Below are 18310 nucleotides of genomic sequence, written 5' to 3'. Positions count from 1 at the left end.
AATTGGCCTACAAGCCAATTTCATAAATATTTTTAAACCACATAGATCCAATTCTAACTTATCTTCCATCACTGATAAATACTTGATGTCAATATCATCCAAATTATTAATCTTTGCAGTTACTATACATGGTAAATTACATCAACATTTCTAGTTTTACAGCATACCTTGGAAGTCAAAAATTTCCTTCCTTTACCTAAACCAGATTAAGAAAAAAAGAACAGCATATTGCCCCCCCACTACAAAAACAAACAAAAAAACCCATCAACCACCACTCTTCAAGACATTATGTGATTTTTTTTTTTTTTTGGCAAACTGAAACAATGGCAGTCCTGTCTCCAAACTGATTTCATGTTTAAAATAAACCTAGAGAATAATATGAGAAAGAATCCCTGACTTGCAGGTTTGCAATTTTTTTTTAAATTAAATTTCCATGGCTCTCAAATTGAATCACTCAAAGCCAGTACTACAGTTCTAACTTTGTGTTTTATTACCTATATTTTCCCTCAGTCCCTCTAAAAGAAAAATGATACTGAATACAAAAGATGTCTACTCAGAATAAGCACACATTGGTAGAATCATAAAATTTATGCAGTAAATATTAATTAAAAATTTAATTTAGGCCATTTTTATTACCTGTGGATAATAACATTTCAAAGTACATTACTAATTTGGAAATACAAAAAGAGACCAGGACTCACAACTAAATTTAAACTTGTAATGAACTTGGCAAAATATGCCAAGAGTCACTGTTTTATTTTGAAATATAAAATGTTTTGGGGAAATGCTAAAAATCATAGCTGTTTTGGACAATAGTTTTGGATTTTGATGTAGACTAAGAAAAAATTAAGGGAAAGGACAATTTTGAAGTTGGTGAAAATAAAGGCAGTCTGTTGTTTTCTCTTTAAACAGCATGTGCATTACCATCTCTATATTGCAAAACTCAGTTAGATGATAAACACCTTTATCCAGAAAAATAAATTTATCAAGAATTCCAATTTCTCTATGGTGTCATTTGTTAGTCACTTCTGGGGCTTCATTCTGTGTTATCTGGTCCATCACTCTCCTTATCCCAGTCTTTCATTGTTGCTCCCATCATAAAGTCATCACGCAATATGCTCCAGCTTGAGCCCTGCTCTGATTTCCCTTTAGCCTGGAAAAAGAAAAAATAAGCAGAACTGAAAATGCAATTAAACCCAAACCGCAAAACAAACTCCACTCTACTTTACACAGTTTTTACAATAGACATGTAACGTAGACAAATTGTTGAAATCTGCTTTATTTGTATCCTATGATCACATGTGCAAAAGAATAAAAGAAGCCTATATGCTAGTAAAACTTACTTTTAATAATCCAGTAAAACACAGATGAAAACAAAACACTTCTTTTTCATGAACTAAAAAGTCAGACCTAGTCAAGCTTCCTTTATTAAAGTCTTTTTTGGTAATCAAAATAGACTTGTGATATCATTTATTAGCCCCCAGGTGTTAATTCATTAGAAAAAAAAACTGGCACATTATTTAAACGAAAATATGGAGTTAATAAAGTCTTTTTAATCTGGCCCACATTAAACATTTTACATATCTTTTTGATTTGTGAATTAAACTTCCTTTTGTAAATTATAACCTCACTACCTGGGCCAAGCACAGAACTACATGAAACAAAGCTGTTTTTCCAAAAGAGTTTGGGGTCAAACTTTTTTTTTAATATTCAGCACATCAGTATCAGTGTATTTCAAACTTGCTTCTGCTCAATGATGAACAAATTTGGAAACTACATCAATCTGAGATGAACAACGACAACATATATAATAAGGGCAATTCCTCATCTTGTCTCTAGCATTCAAATGATAGCATATTACAGAGGCCAAGAAATCAGATGGACCATTTTGTGATACAATACCACCACCTTGTGGTGTTATTTATGAAATACAATTTATCAAGAACTCCATAAAAAGAAAGTCTTTACAAAGCTATAAAGGCTACCTTCTATACTTGGTACAAAGATGAAAAAATTTTCTAGCCATGCAAATACTTTAAAAAATATATAGTGCTCTTAATTAGTGTAACTTTATATCCAAAGAGGATAGTAAAAGATTTTTTTTCTGGCAATTATTATATGAATGGAACTCATTCACAAGTCCTCACATTTTGTTCAGTTTTAAATTAATAAATGTAGCACTACTAATCTGACAAAAAGAAATATGAAGATACAATGGCAAATAAGAAAAAGACCCAACTAGCCCTCCTTTTACACACCCTTCCTGTGTCAAAGATACATGCCAATGAAGTAGAAGGCTAGAAGATTTAAAAGGGATATTTGTTTTTCCAAATACTAATTTTCCCAAACCAAATATGAGCACTCTAAGTGGCTGATGCGCATTGTTCTGCTTAAAGCAGAGGTGATATTATGATTTGCAGGCAGTGGTGACAGGGCAAGTCTCAGAAGTCAGGAAGGTCTGGATTCAATGGCTCCTCCAACATGGTGGCTCATCACTAGGCAAATCTCTTGCCTTTTCACAGGGCTCCCATGCAACTTTCTAAAAACAAGTTTCAGAACAAGTGTCTACCAGCAATAGAATGAGTTTCCCTCTGGATTTGGAGCTCCAGACACTGATGAAAACAAAGATCTGAACCCCTTCCCTCATATATCAACTTAGTAGTTTCCTTTCATTTATATTTGCCTTAACAAAAACAAAAAAAAAAAACAAAAAAAAAACTACCACCACTCATTCTTAACCTAAATGTATAAATCTGTGCTTTATTGTATTTCCATATTTATAAGAATTGAAACTTGTGTACAGTAGTGCCAAACACTATAATGACATCCTGAGAATTTGATGCTACATAATTCAACCAATACAAAAACATAAAGAGTACTCCACCTATATAAGGTGAAAAGGTTCATGACATGTAAATGAAGAATAAAAACCTCACATTTTACCTAATATTATGGAAAGAACACTTAAATTTGAGTTCAAGGACCCAAATTTGAATGCCAGCTTCACTCTGCTATGTGGGGGACAGTAGGAAAGTCAACTTCCCTGGAAGGTAAAATGAGAGTAGTCTTGGTAGTCTCCAAGGTTCCTTCTAGGTCTGAATCCTATGAGCCTATGACTTACTCCCTTACTTTAGGTGACATAACAAGACAGAATTCAGCTAAACAGATTCCAGTTCTTTTCCTTATCTCATTTCAACAACAAAAAGATCTCAAATTTAATATTTAAAGGTACTTCATGTTATCTCTAACATATCAACTGCCAAAAGATAAAGCCACAGATAGTGATTAAACTTTCAAAGTTGAGTGCCAGTAGGTCTGTGGGCTCGGGGTGCTAGGAAGGAAGGCAAGAGAAATCCAAGTAAGGTACATAAAGTAGAGAGACATCTAAAGGACTGTGTCTAGTTCTGGGTATCACAGTTTAGGACGAATATTAAGAAGCTAACAAGTAGGGCAATCAAGAGCGTAAAGAACCTTGAGTCTGTGTTCGTAAGTATCAGTTAAAGAAACTGGGAATGTATAGTGAGGAGAAGATTCAGAGTGAACGTCATAGTTGCTACCAAGTCTTTGACGGGCAGAGCTGTCACATGAAAGAGTGAATGAGACTTGATCTGCTTAGGTCCAGAAAATGCTAATAGAGGCAAGGTGTAGAAATCGCCAAAGAGGCTAATTTAGGCCCAATGTCAAGAAAATCGTCCCACTAATTAAAGCTGTCTAAAAAAAGGAATGGGCTGCTACCATAAGAAACAGTGAGTTCTCCATCATAGGAGATTTTTCAAAGAGACTGGAAGACTACTCACTAAGCATATTGTAGTTGGGATTTTTTTTGGGTGATGAGTTACGCTAGATGCATGTTAAGGTTTCTTCTAAGAATAAAATCTTGTAATTCTGAGATTCTAAGCCTGAGTAGGCGGAAAATGTACTCTATAGTAGCTAAAAAGTAATGAAACTAATGCCATCATTTCACTGGTAAACTATTTCTAAAGATAATTCCCATAATTACTTTTTCCCCAGGTTCAGGGACACAGTATGTGTACGCTGACAGCTAAAGCATTTTGACTTCCAGAAGCTATAACATCAATTTAAATCACATGAGGTTTCTCAACATAGACAGGAAGTATGTAAATAAATACGTATCAGGAACATATCATTGTAGAACTTAAGGTAGAAAGAGATCCTAGTAGACATCTATTCCAACTAAACCTCTCCCCAAAATCCCCATCCTTAAAAAATGATTATTCAATCTCTGTATAAAGCTCTCTAGTGAGAGGTAAACCACTACCCGCCTTAGGCAGCTTACTCTACTTTAAGATAGCTCTAATTGTTAGGAAATTTTTCATGAGTTCAAGCCTAAGTTTGCCTTCTTAGCAATGTCTAACAAAATTACACCCTCCACCCTCCGGAGCCAACATGGGTTGCATTCAGACTAAGACCATGAAGAAGGTACCTTGAGTCATCATCAAAAAGTACTACACCTGCCTAGGCAATGACTTCCACACCAACAAGTGCGTGTGCAAGGAGATCGCCATCATCCCCAGCAAGAAGCTCCACAACAAGATAGCGTGATATGCTACTCATCTGATGAAGCAGATCAAGAGAGGCCCTATGAGAGATATATCTATCAAAGTGCAGGAAGAAGAAAGAGAAAGGAAGGATAACTATGTCCCTGAGGTCTTTGCTCTGGATCAGGAAATCACTGAAGTAGAACCTGATACCAAAGAAATATTGAAACTCCTGGACTTTGGCAGTTTGTCCAACCTGCAAGTTACCCACCCACAGCTGGGATGAACTTCAAAACACCAAGAGGAGCTGTTTAATGTATTTACTTTTGCCTTCTTTCCAATAAACATGGGAATACCACCCCCCCAAAAAAATTACTAGTTTTGTCATGTGGAACCAAATTACAGAACAAGTGACATATAGCCTTCAAAAATTCTTGCCTTTCCTGAGTATTTTCTTCTTCAAGCTAAGCAATCTCAGTTCATTCAACCAATCCTCATAGGGAAAACAGATTCTGGAAGAGATCTGAGGGATCATCTAGTCCAGTCCCTTCATTTTACAGATGAAGAAACTGAAGCCTACCAAGGTTAAGTAAGTTGCCTAACATCATACAGTAGTAAATGGAAGACCTGGGATTTGAACCCAAGTTCTCTGACTTTAAATCTAGCAAGAGTCAAGGTCCTTAATTGTTCTGGTTGTCTTTCTCTGGATATTTTCCCATTTCCAGAACTAAACGCCATATTCCAGACAAGATCAGACCCTGCCAAAGTAGAAAGGAAAGAAGAAAACAAAAAAACTGCTACACACCAGGCACTATACCCATATTAATCTGATCTGATCCTCACAACAACCCTGTGAGCGAGGGGAGCCCTATTTCAGAGGAAAATGAGGTAGATCTGAGCTTAAGTGACTTGCCTAGGATCACAGGGCTAGTGTCTGGGGTCCAGATTTGAACTTAGGTCTTCCTAATTCCAGGCCCAACGCTCTATCCACTGTACTACCTAGCTAGTGAACTAATAAATCCTCATTTCTGCAAGCTATACTTCTCTTAATGCAACTCCAAATCTTAAATTTTTATTGGATTGCTGTATCACTATATTAACTCATACTGAATCTGCAGACTACATTTTAAAATATTTTATCTTTAAGATAAAATACCAGATTTTATTTTTTTTCCTCTTTAAACATGTTCCCTTCATCTTATGCTTAGGAAGATTTTTTTTTTTGATACTCAAGTCTAAGACTTTCCTTATTAAATTTCAGAGACAACTTTAGTGGAGAGAGAACTGGCCTCGAAGCCAAAGACTTAGGTTCCAGTTGTATCTCTGATAGATATTGGCTGTATGATCCTGGGCAAGTCATTTAATATCTCAATGCTGCACTGGTAGTGGAAGTCACTCAGAAATTCTGTATGCCCATCAAATCTCAGTTATCCATCAAATTTTATCTTATTAATTTCAACCCAATGTTCTAGACCAGAGGTGTCAAACTTGCTGCAGGTGGCAAGTGGCCTGCAAAACTAATTATGGTCTGAATCAGATTAAATGCAATTGGGGAATGTTTAAGAAAATGAATAAAAATAAAAAACAACAAAGATAATATTAATTTTTGGTTTTCTAGGTCAAGATAAGCCCCCCAAGGGATCTGTTTCTATTTGAGTTTGATTCTAGATTATGTGCAAGTATACTAAAAAAAGTAAAAAACTCCTTTGTAGTTTTTCTAAGAATATAGGAAGTTAATATTTTCCTTTAAAGTCCTTTCCAGGTTCCTAGAAAAACACTCTTAGAAAGCTGGTGATGTGAAACTGGCATTTTTTTTTTACAGAAAGTTTCTATGATAAAGGCTTCATTTCTCAAATATATAGATAACTGAATCAAATTTCTAAAAGCACAAGTCATTCCCCAACTGATCAACAGTAAAAGGACATGAACAAGCACTTTTCAGAAGAAATCAAAGCTATCTGTAGGTACATGAAAAAATGCTCTAAATCCTCACAGAGAAATACAAATTAAAACAACTCTGAGGTACCATGATAGAAAAGGAAAAAGACAAATGTTGGAGAGGATATCAAAAAACTTGGACACTAATGCACTGTTGGTGAAGTTGTGAACTGATCGAACCATTCTGGAGAGCAATTGTGAACTACACCCACAGGGCTATGAAACCATGCATAGCCTTTGATCCAGCAATACCACTACTAGGTCTGTATCCCAGAGAGATCAAAAAAAAAAAGGAAAAGGACCTATAAGTACAAAAATATTTATTGCTGTTCTTTTTGTGGTAGCCAAAAACTGGAAATCAAGGGAATGCTCATTAGTTGGGGAAATGGCTGAACAAGTGATGGTGCATGACTGTGATAGAACACTACTATGCTATAAGTGAGAAGAAATAATGAGCAAGATGGTTTTCAGAAAAATGTGGTAAGATTTATATGAACTGATGCAAATGGAAGTAAACAGAACCAGGAAAATGTATACAGTAAAAGGAATATTATACCATGATCAACTATGAAAGACTTATGATTAAGACAATAATGCAAGCCCATTTTGAAGGACTTATGAAAAATGCTACCTACCTAGCTCCAGAGAAAGAACTAATGGATTCAGAATACAGAATGAAGCATAATTTTTTCATTTCCTTTATTTTTCTTGGGGATTTCTTTTTAACATGGATAATATGGAACCATGTTTCACATGATTTCACATGTATGATTGATATAATATTTCTTGCTTTCTCAATGGGTGGGGGAGAGTTGGGAGGGAGGAAAAGGAGAAAATTCAAAACTGAAAATTAAAAAAAAAGAATGTTAAAAATATTTTTCAAAAAGAAAGCTGGTGACTATAGGTTAAGGACAATCAATCAATAAACATTTATTTAACTCCTATTATGTGCCAAATACTCTGCTAAGTGTTGGGAATAAAAAAGAAACAAAAGACAATCACTGACCTCAAGGAGATTATAATCTTTTCTTCGAAAAATGGATTAAAGATGATAATAAAGACAAATTTAGTCTTGTTCAAGTCACAGTCACCTTGAGCTCATAGACACCTAAGATGTACCCTTTTCACTAGAGAAAGGATTAAGATATCAATGGAAGAGAAGAGGTTTCCTGGATTAATTCCAGGAGCAAGGGAATGGTCCAGGAGGAATAGGATAGTAACTTAGCTACTCAACTCTGAAATGTTAACCCAGATTATATTTTATGATATTTTTCACTTGTTCAAGAATCCTCTGTTATTGGAATTATTTCCTTTCATACCTTAAGAATCTCATTCTTGAGTTTCCCATCCCTCCCTTGCTTTACTTCACTGGAAAATTTTAATTCATAAGATCCTACTTATTTTTCCTCTGAATTTTTATAGATTTACCTCCCCCCACCCCAAATCTAGAGTGTATGTTACTCATTCCATTTTCTGATGTATTTCATGAAAGAGATAAAGTGATTACTAAGAATTATCTAGAATAAGTTCATTAAGAACAAGTCATGTCAAGATAACTTATTTGCTTCCCCCTTTCCCCACTCCACACACAAAACAAGATTTCTAAACTAATAAGCCAGAGAAATATGCTAAATATAGTATTGGATTTCAATAGGCAATTGACAAAGTCTCCCATAAGATCATCAAGGATAAGACAGAAAAATACAGAATGCATGATAAGAAGGTTACTTGGATGACTGAACTCTAAGAGTGGTAATTAATGGATTGATGTTAACCTGGAGGTAGATCTCTAGCACTGTGCCCCAGGGAACCATCCTTGGTCATGTTCTGTTCAAGATTTTTATCAACAACTCATATGTGGACATAGATGGCATGCATATCAAATTGTTAGATGATGAAAAGCTGGGAGATACAGATAATACACAAGATGACAGAATTAGAGTCTTAAAGGATTCCGGTGGCAGGCTGAAGCTAATACGATGAAATATAATATGGATAAACATTAGGCATTATGCTCTGAATACCTCCATCAACAAAAGAATAAATTTGATATATAATTAAAAAGTAAAAAACTGGAAAAAACAACACCGAAGTAGAAATTCTAAGAATCAAATAGTTTATCAAAAATGAATTGATAAATAAACCTAAGAGCAGTTTCTTAAACTAATAAAAAAATAAAAGTCCCAGTTGTAAAAAAGAGGAAAACCAAATTGTTTATATCAAAAATGAAATGAAGAAATAAAGAAATTATTCTGCCCAATTATATGGTAACAAAACTGACAACAATCATAGATGAAAAAGATGCAGAAGAAACAAATTATTTTGGGGGGTAGGGGTGAGGGGAAAACCAGAGGGATTTACAAGTAAAATTTATCAAACATTCAAAGAGTAACTAATTGTAATATTATACAAACTGTTTGGAAACTGTGTGGACCCTTCCAAACCCTTTCCATGATGTATGTATATGTGTGTGTGCGCGCACGTGCCCACTGCGTGTGTGTATAGGTATATAAATGGTCTTAATACCTAAACCAGGGATAGAAAAAGAAAATTATAGACCCATATCCCTGATGCAAAAAAATTAAGATGAAACGTTCAAGAAGGGGTTACAACAACATATGCATAGCTGGTTCAACATAACAACTATAAACATAATAAGATTTTATTAGTAACAAAACCAATATATAGTTGCTTAAAAAAAGGCTTCTGACAAAATTCAATACCTATTTCTACTAAAACAAACACCTTAGAAAGCATGGGAATGCAGACTTTTCTTTAATCTGATAGTATCCATCTAAAAACAAGAGAAGCATTTTACATGTAGTGCTTAAGGATTGAACTATTTTTTAATACACATCTAGAAAAACCAACTTTAGTGACAAGAACAAGAAATTGAGTGGAAAAATATAAGCAAGGAGGAAACAAAAGTATCACTTTTTATTTTGCAGATTATATGATGTTCTATCAAAAAACTATGAAAGATCAACTAAAATTAACTGAAACAATAAGCAAAGTTCCAGGACGAAAAACAGATAAAACACAGGCATTTTTGTATGTTACCAATGAAACCAGGCAACAAGAGAAGAAAATCCATTCAAAATAACTACAGAATTTATAAAGTACTTAGGAGTCTACCTACTAAGACATCAAGCAACTATAAAAATACAACCACAAACAATTCTTTACAGAAAATAAAGACCTAAATAATGAGAAAAATACTTACTTATGGGTAGGCCATACCAAGTAATAAAAATGATGATACTAACAAATTAATTTAATCAGTACCACATCAATCAAATTACCAAAGGAAAACAACAAAATTCATCTGGAGGAACAAAAGATCAAGAACCACAAAGGAAATAATGAAAAAAAAAGTTGAGAAAGAACAGGGATCTAGAATTACCAGATTTCAAACTATAGCTAGTCATCAAATAGTGAGGCTGATCAGTGGAAGAAACTAGATATATAATGTAAGTTAAATAATATACATAGTAGGAGTTCAACAAATCTAAATACCAACGCTACTGGAGTAAGGACTATTTGACAAGATGCTGAGAAAAATGGAAATCTAACAGAATTTAATTATGATCCAGTATCTCACACCATATACCAAGATAAAGCCCAAATGGATACATGACTTAGACATAGAATAATATTATAAACACATCAGATGAGAAAAAAAAAATTCTGGGTAGAATTCAGAACCAAACAAGGAAATGCAAATCACAGAAGACAAAATGGACAAATCTGATTATTTAAAAAATCGGAAGGGGGGAAGTGGGAGCAATTAAATTTAGAAAGGAAACAGGTAACTATAATCAAGAGGAAAAAATCTTAGCAGCCATTTTCTCTGATTAAGGTCTCATATCCAAGATATGCAGGGTATTTCAAAAGACAATACAGTTTTAAGTTATTAAAGCTGAAGACTTTAAGGAACTGGACTCACTTTAAGTAACTGGACTTTAAGGACTTTATACAGAACTGGTTCAATTTTAGAACAAGAGCCATCACTGAAAGGACAGATGGCAAAAGGATATAACCAAAAAGTTCTGAATGTAAGAAATCCAAGCTATCTATAACCGTATTTTTAAAAATGCACCAATTCACTAAGAATTAGAGAAATGTGAACATAGACAGCCCTGCATTTCCAACTCCCACTTATCAGATTGGTAAAGATGACAAAAAAGGAAAATGGCAATTTTGGGAGGGAAAGCGGGGAAGTAAGGCCACTAATGCATTATTGGTGGAGTTATCAATTAAACTCAGCTATTCTAGAAAACAATTTAGAACCACGTCCCCAAATCTATTAAATATTAGGTCTATACTCCAAAGAAATAAAAGGAAGAAGGGACCCATATGTACAAAAATATTTATAGAAGTTCTTTTTGTAGTAGAAGTGAAAACTAAGGCAGGGCCCAACAATTAATGAAATACTACTATGCAATAAGAAAGGATGAAATCAAGTTTCAGAAAAACTTGGAAAAACCTGTGTGAACTGATACAGAATGAAGTGAGTAGAATCAGGAGAACCATTTATATAATAATACTATAAAGAAAAAACAACTCTGAAAGACTGAAGAACTCTAATCAATGCTATGATCAACTATCATTAGAAGAGATGGGTGGAGCTTGCTACTTGCCTCTTGACAAAAAAGTAGAAGCAGAATGCAACATATTTTTGGCCACAATGTGGGAATTTGTTTTGCTCAATTACATATATGTTAAAAGAGTTTAGTTTTAGTTTTTATGATTTGGGAGCTAGGGAGAAGGAAGTGAAGAATGTGAAAAAGAGGGGAAAAATTCTCCCCAAAGAAACGAGGACCATAAAGCATCATTATTTGATAGAGAAGAAAAGAAAGAAAGTCAGAAAGAAGCCTTCAAAAGCAGGTTAGCTATGAAAGTTAAATGCTCATCTTATTTTCTTAAAAAGAAAAGCAACTTGTACATTTCAGATTTTTGCAATTTAATGTACAATGCTGTTTTTGTGTTCTACTAAGTATATGTAAATACTCATTTTACTTGGCATTTATAACAAAAATAGAATAAAATGAATATGGCAAGAATCACAAAGATTAAAAACTTTATATATAAGTATATCCTATTATTGTAAGTTAGTCACCTTGATTAAATTAATTTATATATACTAGATAGATATATTTAGTTAATTAAACGTCATGTCTGTGTGTTATTTCAATTTAAAAAAACTGATCAGCTCAGTCATTTGTTCAGGAATGCAATATCCAATTTACATCAATTTCAATGGGGAAAAAAAACCAAATTTGACTTATAGCAACATTTCCAGAATATAACTCCCCAAAAGAATAAAGTTTGCTTAGGAAAAGATACAACATGGGCAGACAGAAGTCTAGATAGGTGGAAGGAGATTCCTCCCCTAATAAATGTTGGAAAGTTCACGGCATACCTTATACCATAAAAGGTTCACACAAAGCAATATAGTAAAATCCCCCCAAATCTTGCTACTTTAACATTTAATACTTTAAAATTTGGTGAGAATTTCTTTTATCCCTCCCTTTCTAATTTTTAAAGGAAAAGTTAGACCCAAGCCACTGATTCTAACACTGAAAATTATAAAGTCTTAGAGTAGGACCTAAAAGAATTAAGATTATCATCATATGATTTACTACCAGCCTAGGAATTCTAAGAAAAGTGACAGTACTAGGACTTCAGACCACACTGGTATTTGCTTCTGTCAGACGGGAAATTGTCCTAACAACTAAATGTAGAAGGTTATAGTGAAAATTTAGCAGGTCCAATGAAATATGCTTGAGCTTTGCTTTAAAAACAAACAAACAAACAAACAAAACTACACTGATTCTCACTGACCTCAAGCAACCAATATGACTCTGCTGTAACACCAACTGAAAAACAAACCCAGGCAGGACTTAAATGAAAGCCAGATGCTACAGCACCACAAAATAATACCCTCCCCTCTAGCCCTGGCTTTATACAAATATTTAATTAGAATAATACAAGCAGTTTATATCTACTGAAAACATGCCCTTCTTAAAAAAAAGTGTTCATGAATGACACCCAAAACAATATTCGTTCTACTTCATAGTATAAAAGGTTTCATTCATACACATTGATTTTGGCAAAGCAAACTGAAAACACAAATTTGGGCTTGATTTATTAATCTTTCATGTAAAAAAATTCATTTTTGCTATGAATGGAAAAATAAAATTAAATATTGGACAAGAAGCAATAAATCCATTTCTATATTTAGCAATTAGCATGAGTAAATTTCATTATGTTTTCACTCCACAAAAAAATGTTCATGCTTTTCATTTTTAAAGGTATAATCCAGTTTGCTCTAAATATAAAAAAAAAAAAACCTGGTTCTTAATACTTGTTAAATCAGCTTTAGTACCCCTTACAAGATTTTACTAAGTACTTTACAGCTACTGTCAAATTTGGCATCAAAATAGGAAGCCTGCTCTGAAAACTCCTCCTGACAATATGGTACTCCCCCTTTATTAATCACACACTTATAAAAAAAATAGACATGAACTACACTTATATTCAACAATACAAATATCAATGAGTACAAGTAAGCAACAGAGTACAAAATCCCATTAGTTTAAAATGTGTAGGGGGTTGTGTATCTAAATCATGTGAGAATGTTAATGGTGAGGGGGAGGCGCTTTTCTTATTTCACTGATACCACATGAAAATCTTATTCTTATTGCATATCCAACAAAATTTTTCTATCAGAGTACTCTGTGATGGTTTTCCAGATGGCTTAGCTCCTTTTTCCTGTCCTTTTCTCCCTTCTACCACCTAGTTTTCATTTTTGCCCTCCTGTTGTACGTAGCTGGCTTTCTGGGCAATAAGCCCATTCTGGCTTCATTTTTTTGTTTACTGTTTGTATAACTTCCCAAATTCTATTTTAAGTTGACTAAGGTACCAAGAAAGCTACAAAAGACTTCAGTGGATGATACTCAGGGTGGGGGTGGGGTGGGAGGCCCCACAGGGTAGGCCAGGATGAGAAACACACCTCCAAATTACATTAATTTTAGCAGTATCTTAAAAATAGAAGTATAGATAGTCTTAAGATGGTGAAGTTGAAATTACTTGGGACTACAAATCAGGAGACCAGGATTATAGTCATGGCCATGCTACTTGCTATCTAACTCACTATCTCTCTGGGGCTTGGAAGTTGGACAAAAAGAAGTCCTTTCCAGTTATAAAATCCTGTGACTTTAAGCTCTTAATACAACATTATGTTTAAAAGAAACTAACTCTACCTGGTTTAGAATTCAGTACTATTGAAAACATCTTTCTTTTATTGTGGATACTGAAAAGAAAAATAATTGATTTCTACTGTTGCCCTATCTTTACCTTCTTCAAAGGATCACAATTCATGTTAACATTGTGTGGGTCTTATGATAAGTTAATGCCTTTCACAGGCTCAGCTTCTCTGAAGTTGACTTTCAGAGGGCATCAACTCAATTGAAGCAGGTCAAATACAAGGCCAAGTAAAACTTTAAATGCCACAAATGCTCTAAGTAGATCTTAAATCTGATGTAGAGTTTGATGTTATGCTGATAATACATCCCCCATCAGCCTCTTAGGAATGGTTCTTTTGTCCAGTGATATGTAAGGATAGCTAGGACGGAAGAACTAGATTCAGGGATAGTCTTCCCTTTGCCTCTCCCCTAAGATTCCCCATTCATACCACCTGAATAAACTGGGAGACACCAACTTCAAGGCTTTCAGTGGGAAGTCTACCAGAGCTTACCATTATAACTGTCATGTGACTTGCTGGCATATTTTAAGGCCATCTAGGCTTTCCTTCTACCCTGCGGCTGAACTGTTTTTTTTTTTAATTTGTATCCCTAGTACTTAATACAATGCTTGCCCTACAATAAGAATTATTATTAAATTATTAAATTATTATAAATTATTTATTTATTAAATTATTAAATTGTTAAATATCTCTTCCCCTAATCAATTCAATAAACACTTATTGTGTAACTCCTACATGTAAGGCATCATGCAAGGCACTGCAGACAAAAAGATAAAAATACCTTACTTCCAAGAAGTTTACATTTTAGTAAGAGGACATAATATTTACACATATAAATTAAGATAATTTGAGGAGACAATACTAAAAAAGATGCAATGAAAGCATTAATGCATGTTGTCTTGAGAAAACCCAGTATTTTAATATCCAAATCTGTCAAACATATAAATTAGCATAGAATTTACACACATACACACACTTAACGGGAATCTCTAATTTTATTAAGGTTTTTTTCTGAAGGATTTCCTCTATTAGATGTGTTTACTGAATATAAACAAAGGATCATTAATGATACTTGGGGCACATAGGGAAAGAAAAATCAGAAGGCACCTCAGAGGACACCTAGTTGTACCAGAGGACATCTGGTAGTTCAAAAGAATCCCATCTTCAACATCCCTAATAAGCGGTTGCCAAGTCTCCTTTAAAAGACTTCTCATGAATGGGAAATACCTTTTGAGATAGCTCCTTCCATTTTATGGCTCAATGAAAGCAAAGATTTAGCAATTTATGCTAGACAAATCTTGTTTCTTGGCAACTCCCCTTCCCCACCCGCTGCTCTGCATGATGCACATGTGGGTTATCTCCCAGACTCTAGGATACCATTCAGTACCAACTTTACGTTGCTGAAGTTGAGGCCATCCAAAAGGTGGGGTCAAAATTCCCTTCCTCCACTCCATAAGATTTTTCAGAATCATTACCTTTCTTACCTGTGTCTCAGAAGAGGAAGTATCATTCCTTACTAAGGCTATTCCTCCTATCTTTGACTCTGAACTCATCTCCTACTCCATCTCCTCCAATAATCAAACCCTCTATTGAAAAGCTTCAAAATGATTCTTTTCAATGTCTATTCTTTACGTGTTTATAAACATGTTCAGTTCACGTCAATTTCTTTCTTTTTGTTCAGAGAAGATAACAATTCTTCTATTTTATCTAGCTAATATCCCATTTTTTTTCCTCCCTTCCATGTCCAAACTTCTTGAAATAAGTTACTGATGCCTAATTCCATCACTTCTTCACAACTCACTCACTCATAAAACTGAAGAAGATAGCAAAAAGTCAATAATATGTTGCTTACTACAAACACACTTGAAACATAAAGACTCAGTTATGACGGCTAGAGAAATATCTATTATATATCAGCAGAAATTAAAAAGGAAGGGATAATAATCATGATTTCAGACAATAAACAGGAAGATTACATTTTATTACATTTTATCAAAAGGTACCACATGATGTCTTGCATGGCTGAACATGTATAACCTATATCAAATTGCTTACTATCTCAGGGGAGGAGGAGGTGAGGGATGAAGTGAGAAAATTCGGAACTCAATTCTTTTTAAATGAATGTTAAAAATTATCTTTACGTGTAACTGGAGATAAAGATAAAATATTATTTTTAAAAGGTACCATATAAGAATGAATACCAATATTATGCATTGTTATGAAAATATTAATATATGCACTACATGGCACAGAATATAACTACTTAAAGATGAGTTATAGGGAGAAATAGACAGTAAAACTGTAATAGTGGGTGGAAGACATCAATGTATTCTTTTTAGCCCTAAATAAATCTAACCTCCCACCAAAGACAATTTTGATTTTCCATTCTAATCCTTACAAACTGGATTAGGACAACTAAATCCCCAAATATCTCCAGAGCCTAGATATTTACAGAGTGGCTTCTAAGTCATATTTAATGTGTTTATAATCCTTTCACCTTTTAAAAAAAGGCAATTTCCCTTTCCCTCTAATTCTATTTAAAAGTGACATTCATTGTCAGTATGATATAGGAGGAAAAAACAGTTGGCCTCGGGGCCACATCTGATTTTTTCATTTGAGCTTTGACAATTCCTTACTAATTAGGTAGAGGAAAGAGTGCCTGACTTGGAATTAAGAGACCAAGGTTTGAATTTTGGCTCTGATAGAGAGCTATTTGATAATGGGTAAATAAAAATCTCTGAGACCCCTATGGAAAAATGAGTTTATTTATATTACCAACCTCACAAGGTTGTTATAAAGTAGTTTTAAATGCATTTGAAGCACTTCACCAATGCTGTACACAACTTAGCCGATACTCTTTTTTCATTTGTATTATAGTGACTGCAACTGCACAGCTAAGCTCCTTGAGTTATGAAGAAAATACTACATTAATCTTATGGCCACATGCATAGGTAGTTTGGGAACAGCATTCAAATACCTCCCAGTTAATAAATTTTGTTTATGCTGAGGAACTATCTAGGAACATATGTATAAGGTATCCCCATTCTTAGGCTATTATGGGAAATAAAGACTTATCAGTTAGTTTGGCATCACAGAACTGTAACATGCCATATTTCCTCCATCCTGTACCATTAGACAAGACCATACTTAAGTGTAATGTAATACCATGAGTTTTGGCTGACTTAGGTTCTAAAAGAATCTAGAAGAAAATGAACATTATCAGAAGCATAAAAATCTAATATACAGCCATGTCCCAACCACTGTGGTTAATTAGGTTGACAAAAAAAACCAAACACACCTCCTTAGATAGGGGACAGTTAATAACAGGAACAATTTTATAAGGAGGAAATATATTCGGTATAAGTGGAAAGAAATAGTGTTCAGGCATCTAAGTAAACCAGTAGGGAGTATAACCAAGGCAATGAAGGGCCAAAGGACAACAAAAACCAAACTGAAATGAACTCATAAATTGGGAGTTCTGACCCAAAGTCTCAGTGGACAGGCTCAGAACTAGAGGGAACAGGAACTAGGGAAGTCCTAGGCAAAGGGAGAATGGGGTGAATGCTGAACAAAGCCAAGCAAGAGCCCTGCCCTAAGTACTAAAAGGCCTGGGGAATGCCTATGCAGGTTTTCACAGAGATAAGGCAGGAGTTTGTTTAAAATGAACTGATACAATAGGATAGTGATGTTCTCAGGAACCTTCATGCAGGGTATGACCATATTTCTCTAATAAACATTTTTTCTTTGATCACTTGTAGTTTTCATGTCATCAACTCTCCTCAATGATGTTTGTTTATCGTCACTGGGAATCTAGGTACTCTTTCTTCATTAAAGATTTGGGGTTGGGGGAAAGCATAATGTAAAAAGTGGAAAGAGCCAAGATGGTAGAGTAGAAGAAAGCAATGCAGCTGAGCTTCAGTCCACAACTCTCCCCAACAGATCTATGAAATGCACTAGAGCGATTCTGATGAAGAAATTCAGAAAAAGTCACAGCAAGTCCTTTGGCCAAGGGTGGCAAAGAGAGAGAGGGAGAGGTCTGCAAAAACTGGGAAGAGGGTAGGGGCAGGAGTACCTGACCCATGGAGAACTTGAGATGCTTGGGAAAGGCTGGAAACAAGAACAAAAGGAGGTGTGAGGGCACCTCCAGACCCATACTCAGGAACTACAATGGTGACAGGTACCAACTGGCAGCTTTGCTGCCTACTACCCAATTCTGAGTAGATTCAGGGGAAGAAAAACAGAACTGTGGTCTTGCCCTTCTGAGGTAGGGAGGTCCTACGCAACGTACTGAAAAACGGAGAAAGTTCAGAAGCCAGTAGTAGCAGTGGTGTGGCTCAGATTCCAAGCTTACAGCAAGACCTCACTTCCGGCATCTAAACCAGCCAACAGAGGAATGGCCAAGGCAGGAAATCCAAACCAAAGGGGGAGCCTGCAATTCCGCCACTTGGAACCAACAGTTTTCCAGCTGGCTGATAAGAGGTGAAGTCTATCAGAGCTTGATGAATATAAAGACTCAAACCCAAGTCAGGAATTTACAGAGTTCAGACCAGGGGAACAGCAATCAGACTTTGCCCTGAATCAGACTCCTACAAGAATACTAAAAGTT

At 34.8% G+C, this 18310-nt stretch overlaps 1 protein-coding gene and 1 pseudogene across 1 annotated transcript in view; one reads left to right on the top strand and one right to left on the bottom strand.

Moving 5' to 3' along the window:
• Window positions 1–467: 467 nt before the first annotated feature.
• RRP15 (ribosomal RNA processing 15 homolog) overlaps window positions 468–18310 on the bottom strand; it is a 62341-nt gene continuing 44498 nt past the window's right edge. The window contains exon 5 of the mRNA XM_036757274.1: window positions 468–1153. Coding sequence (XP_036613169.1) covers window positions 1037–1153 — 117 coding nt within the window. The 3' untranslated portion in view covers window positions 468–1036. The remainder of the gene's footprint in view (window positions 1154–18310) is intronic.
• Window positions 4408–4814, top strand: LOC118848412 (annotated as a pseudogene).

The sequence above is a fragment of the Trichosurus vulpecula genome, chromosome 4, assembly GCF_011100635.1.
Source record: "Trichosurus vulpecula isolate mTriVul1 chromosome 4, mTriVul1.pri, whole genome shotgun sequence".
NCBI lineage: Eukaryota > Metazoa > Chordata > Mammalia > Diprotodontia > Phalangeridae > Trichosurus > Trichosurus vulpecula.
This window is presented reverse-complemented; position numbering and strand designations above follow the sequence as displayed.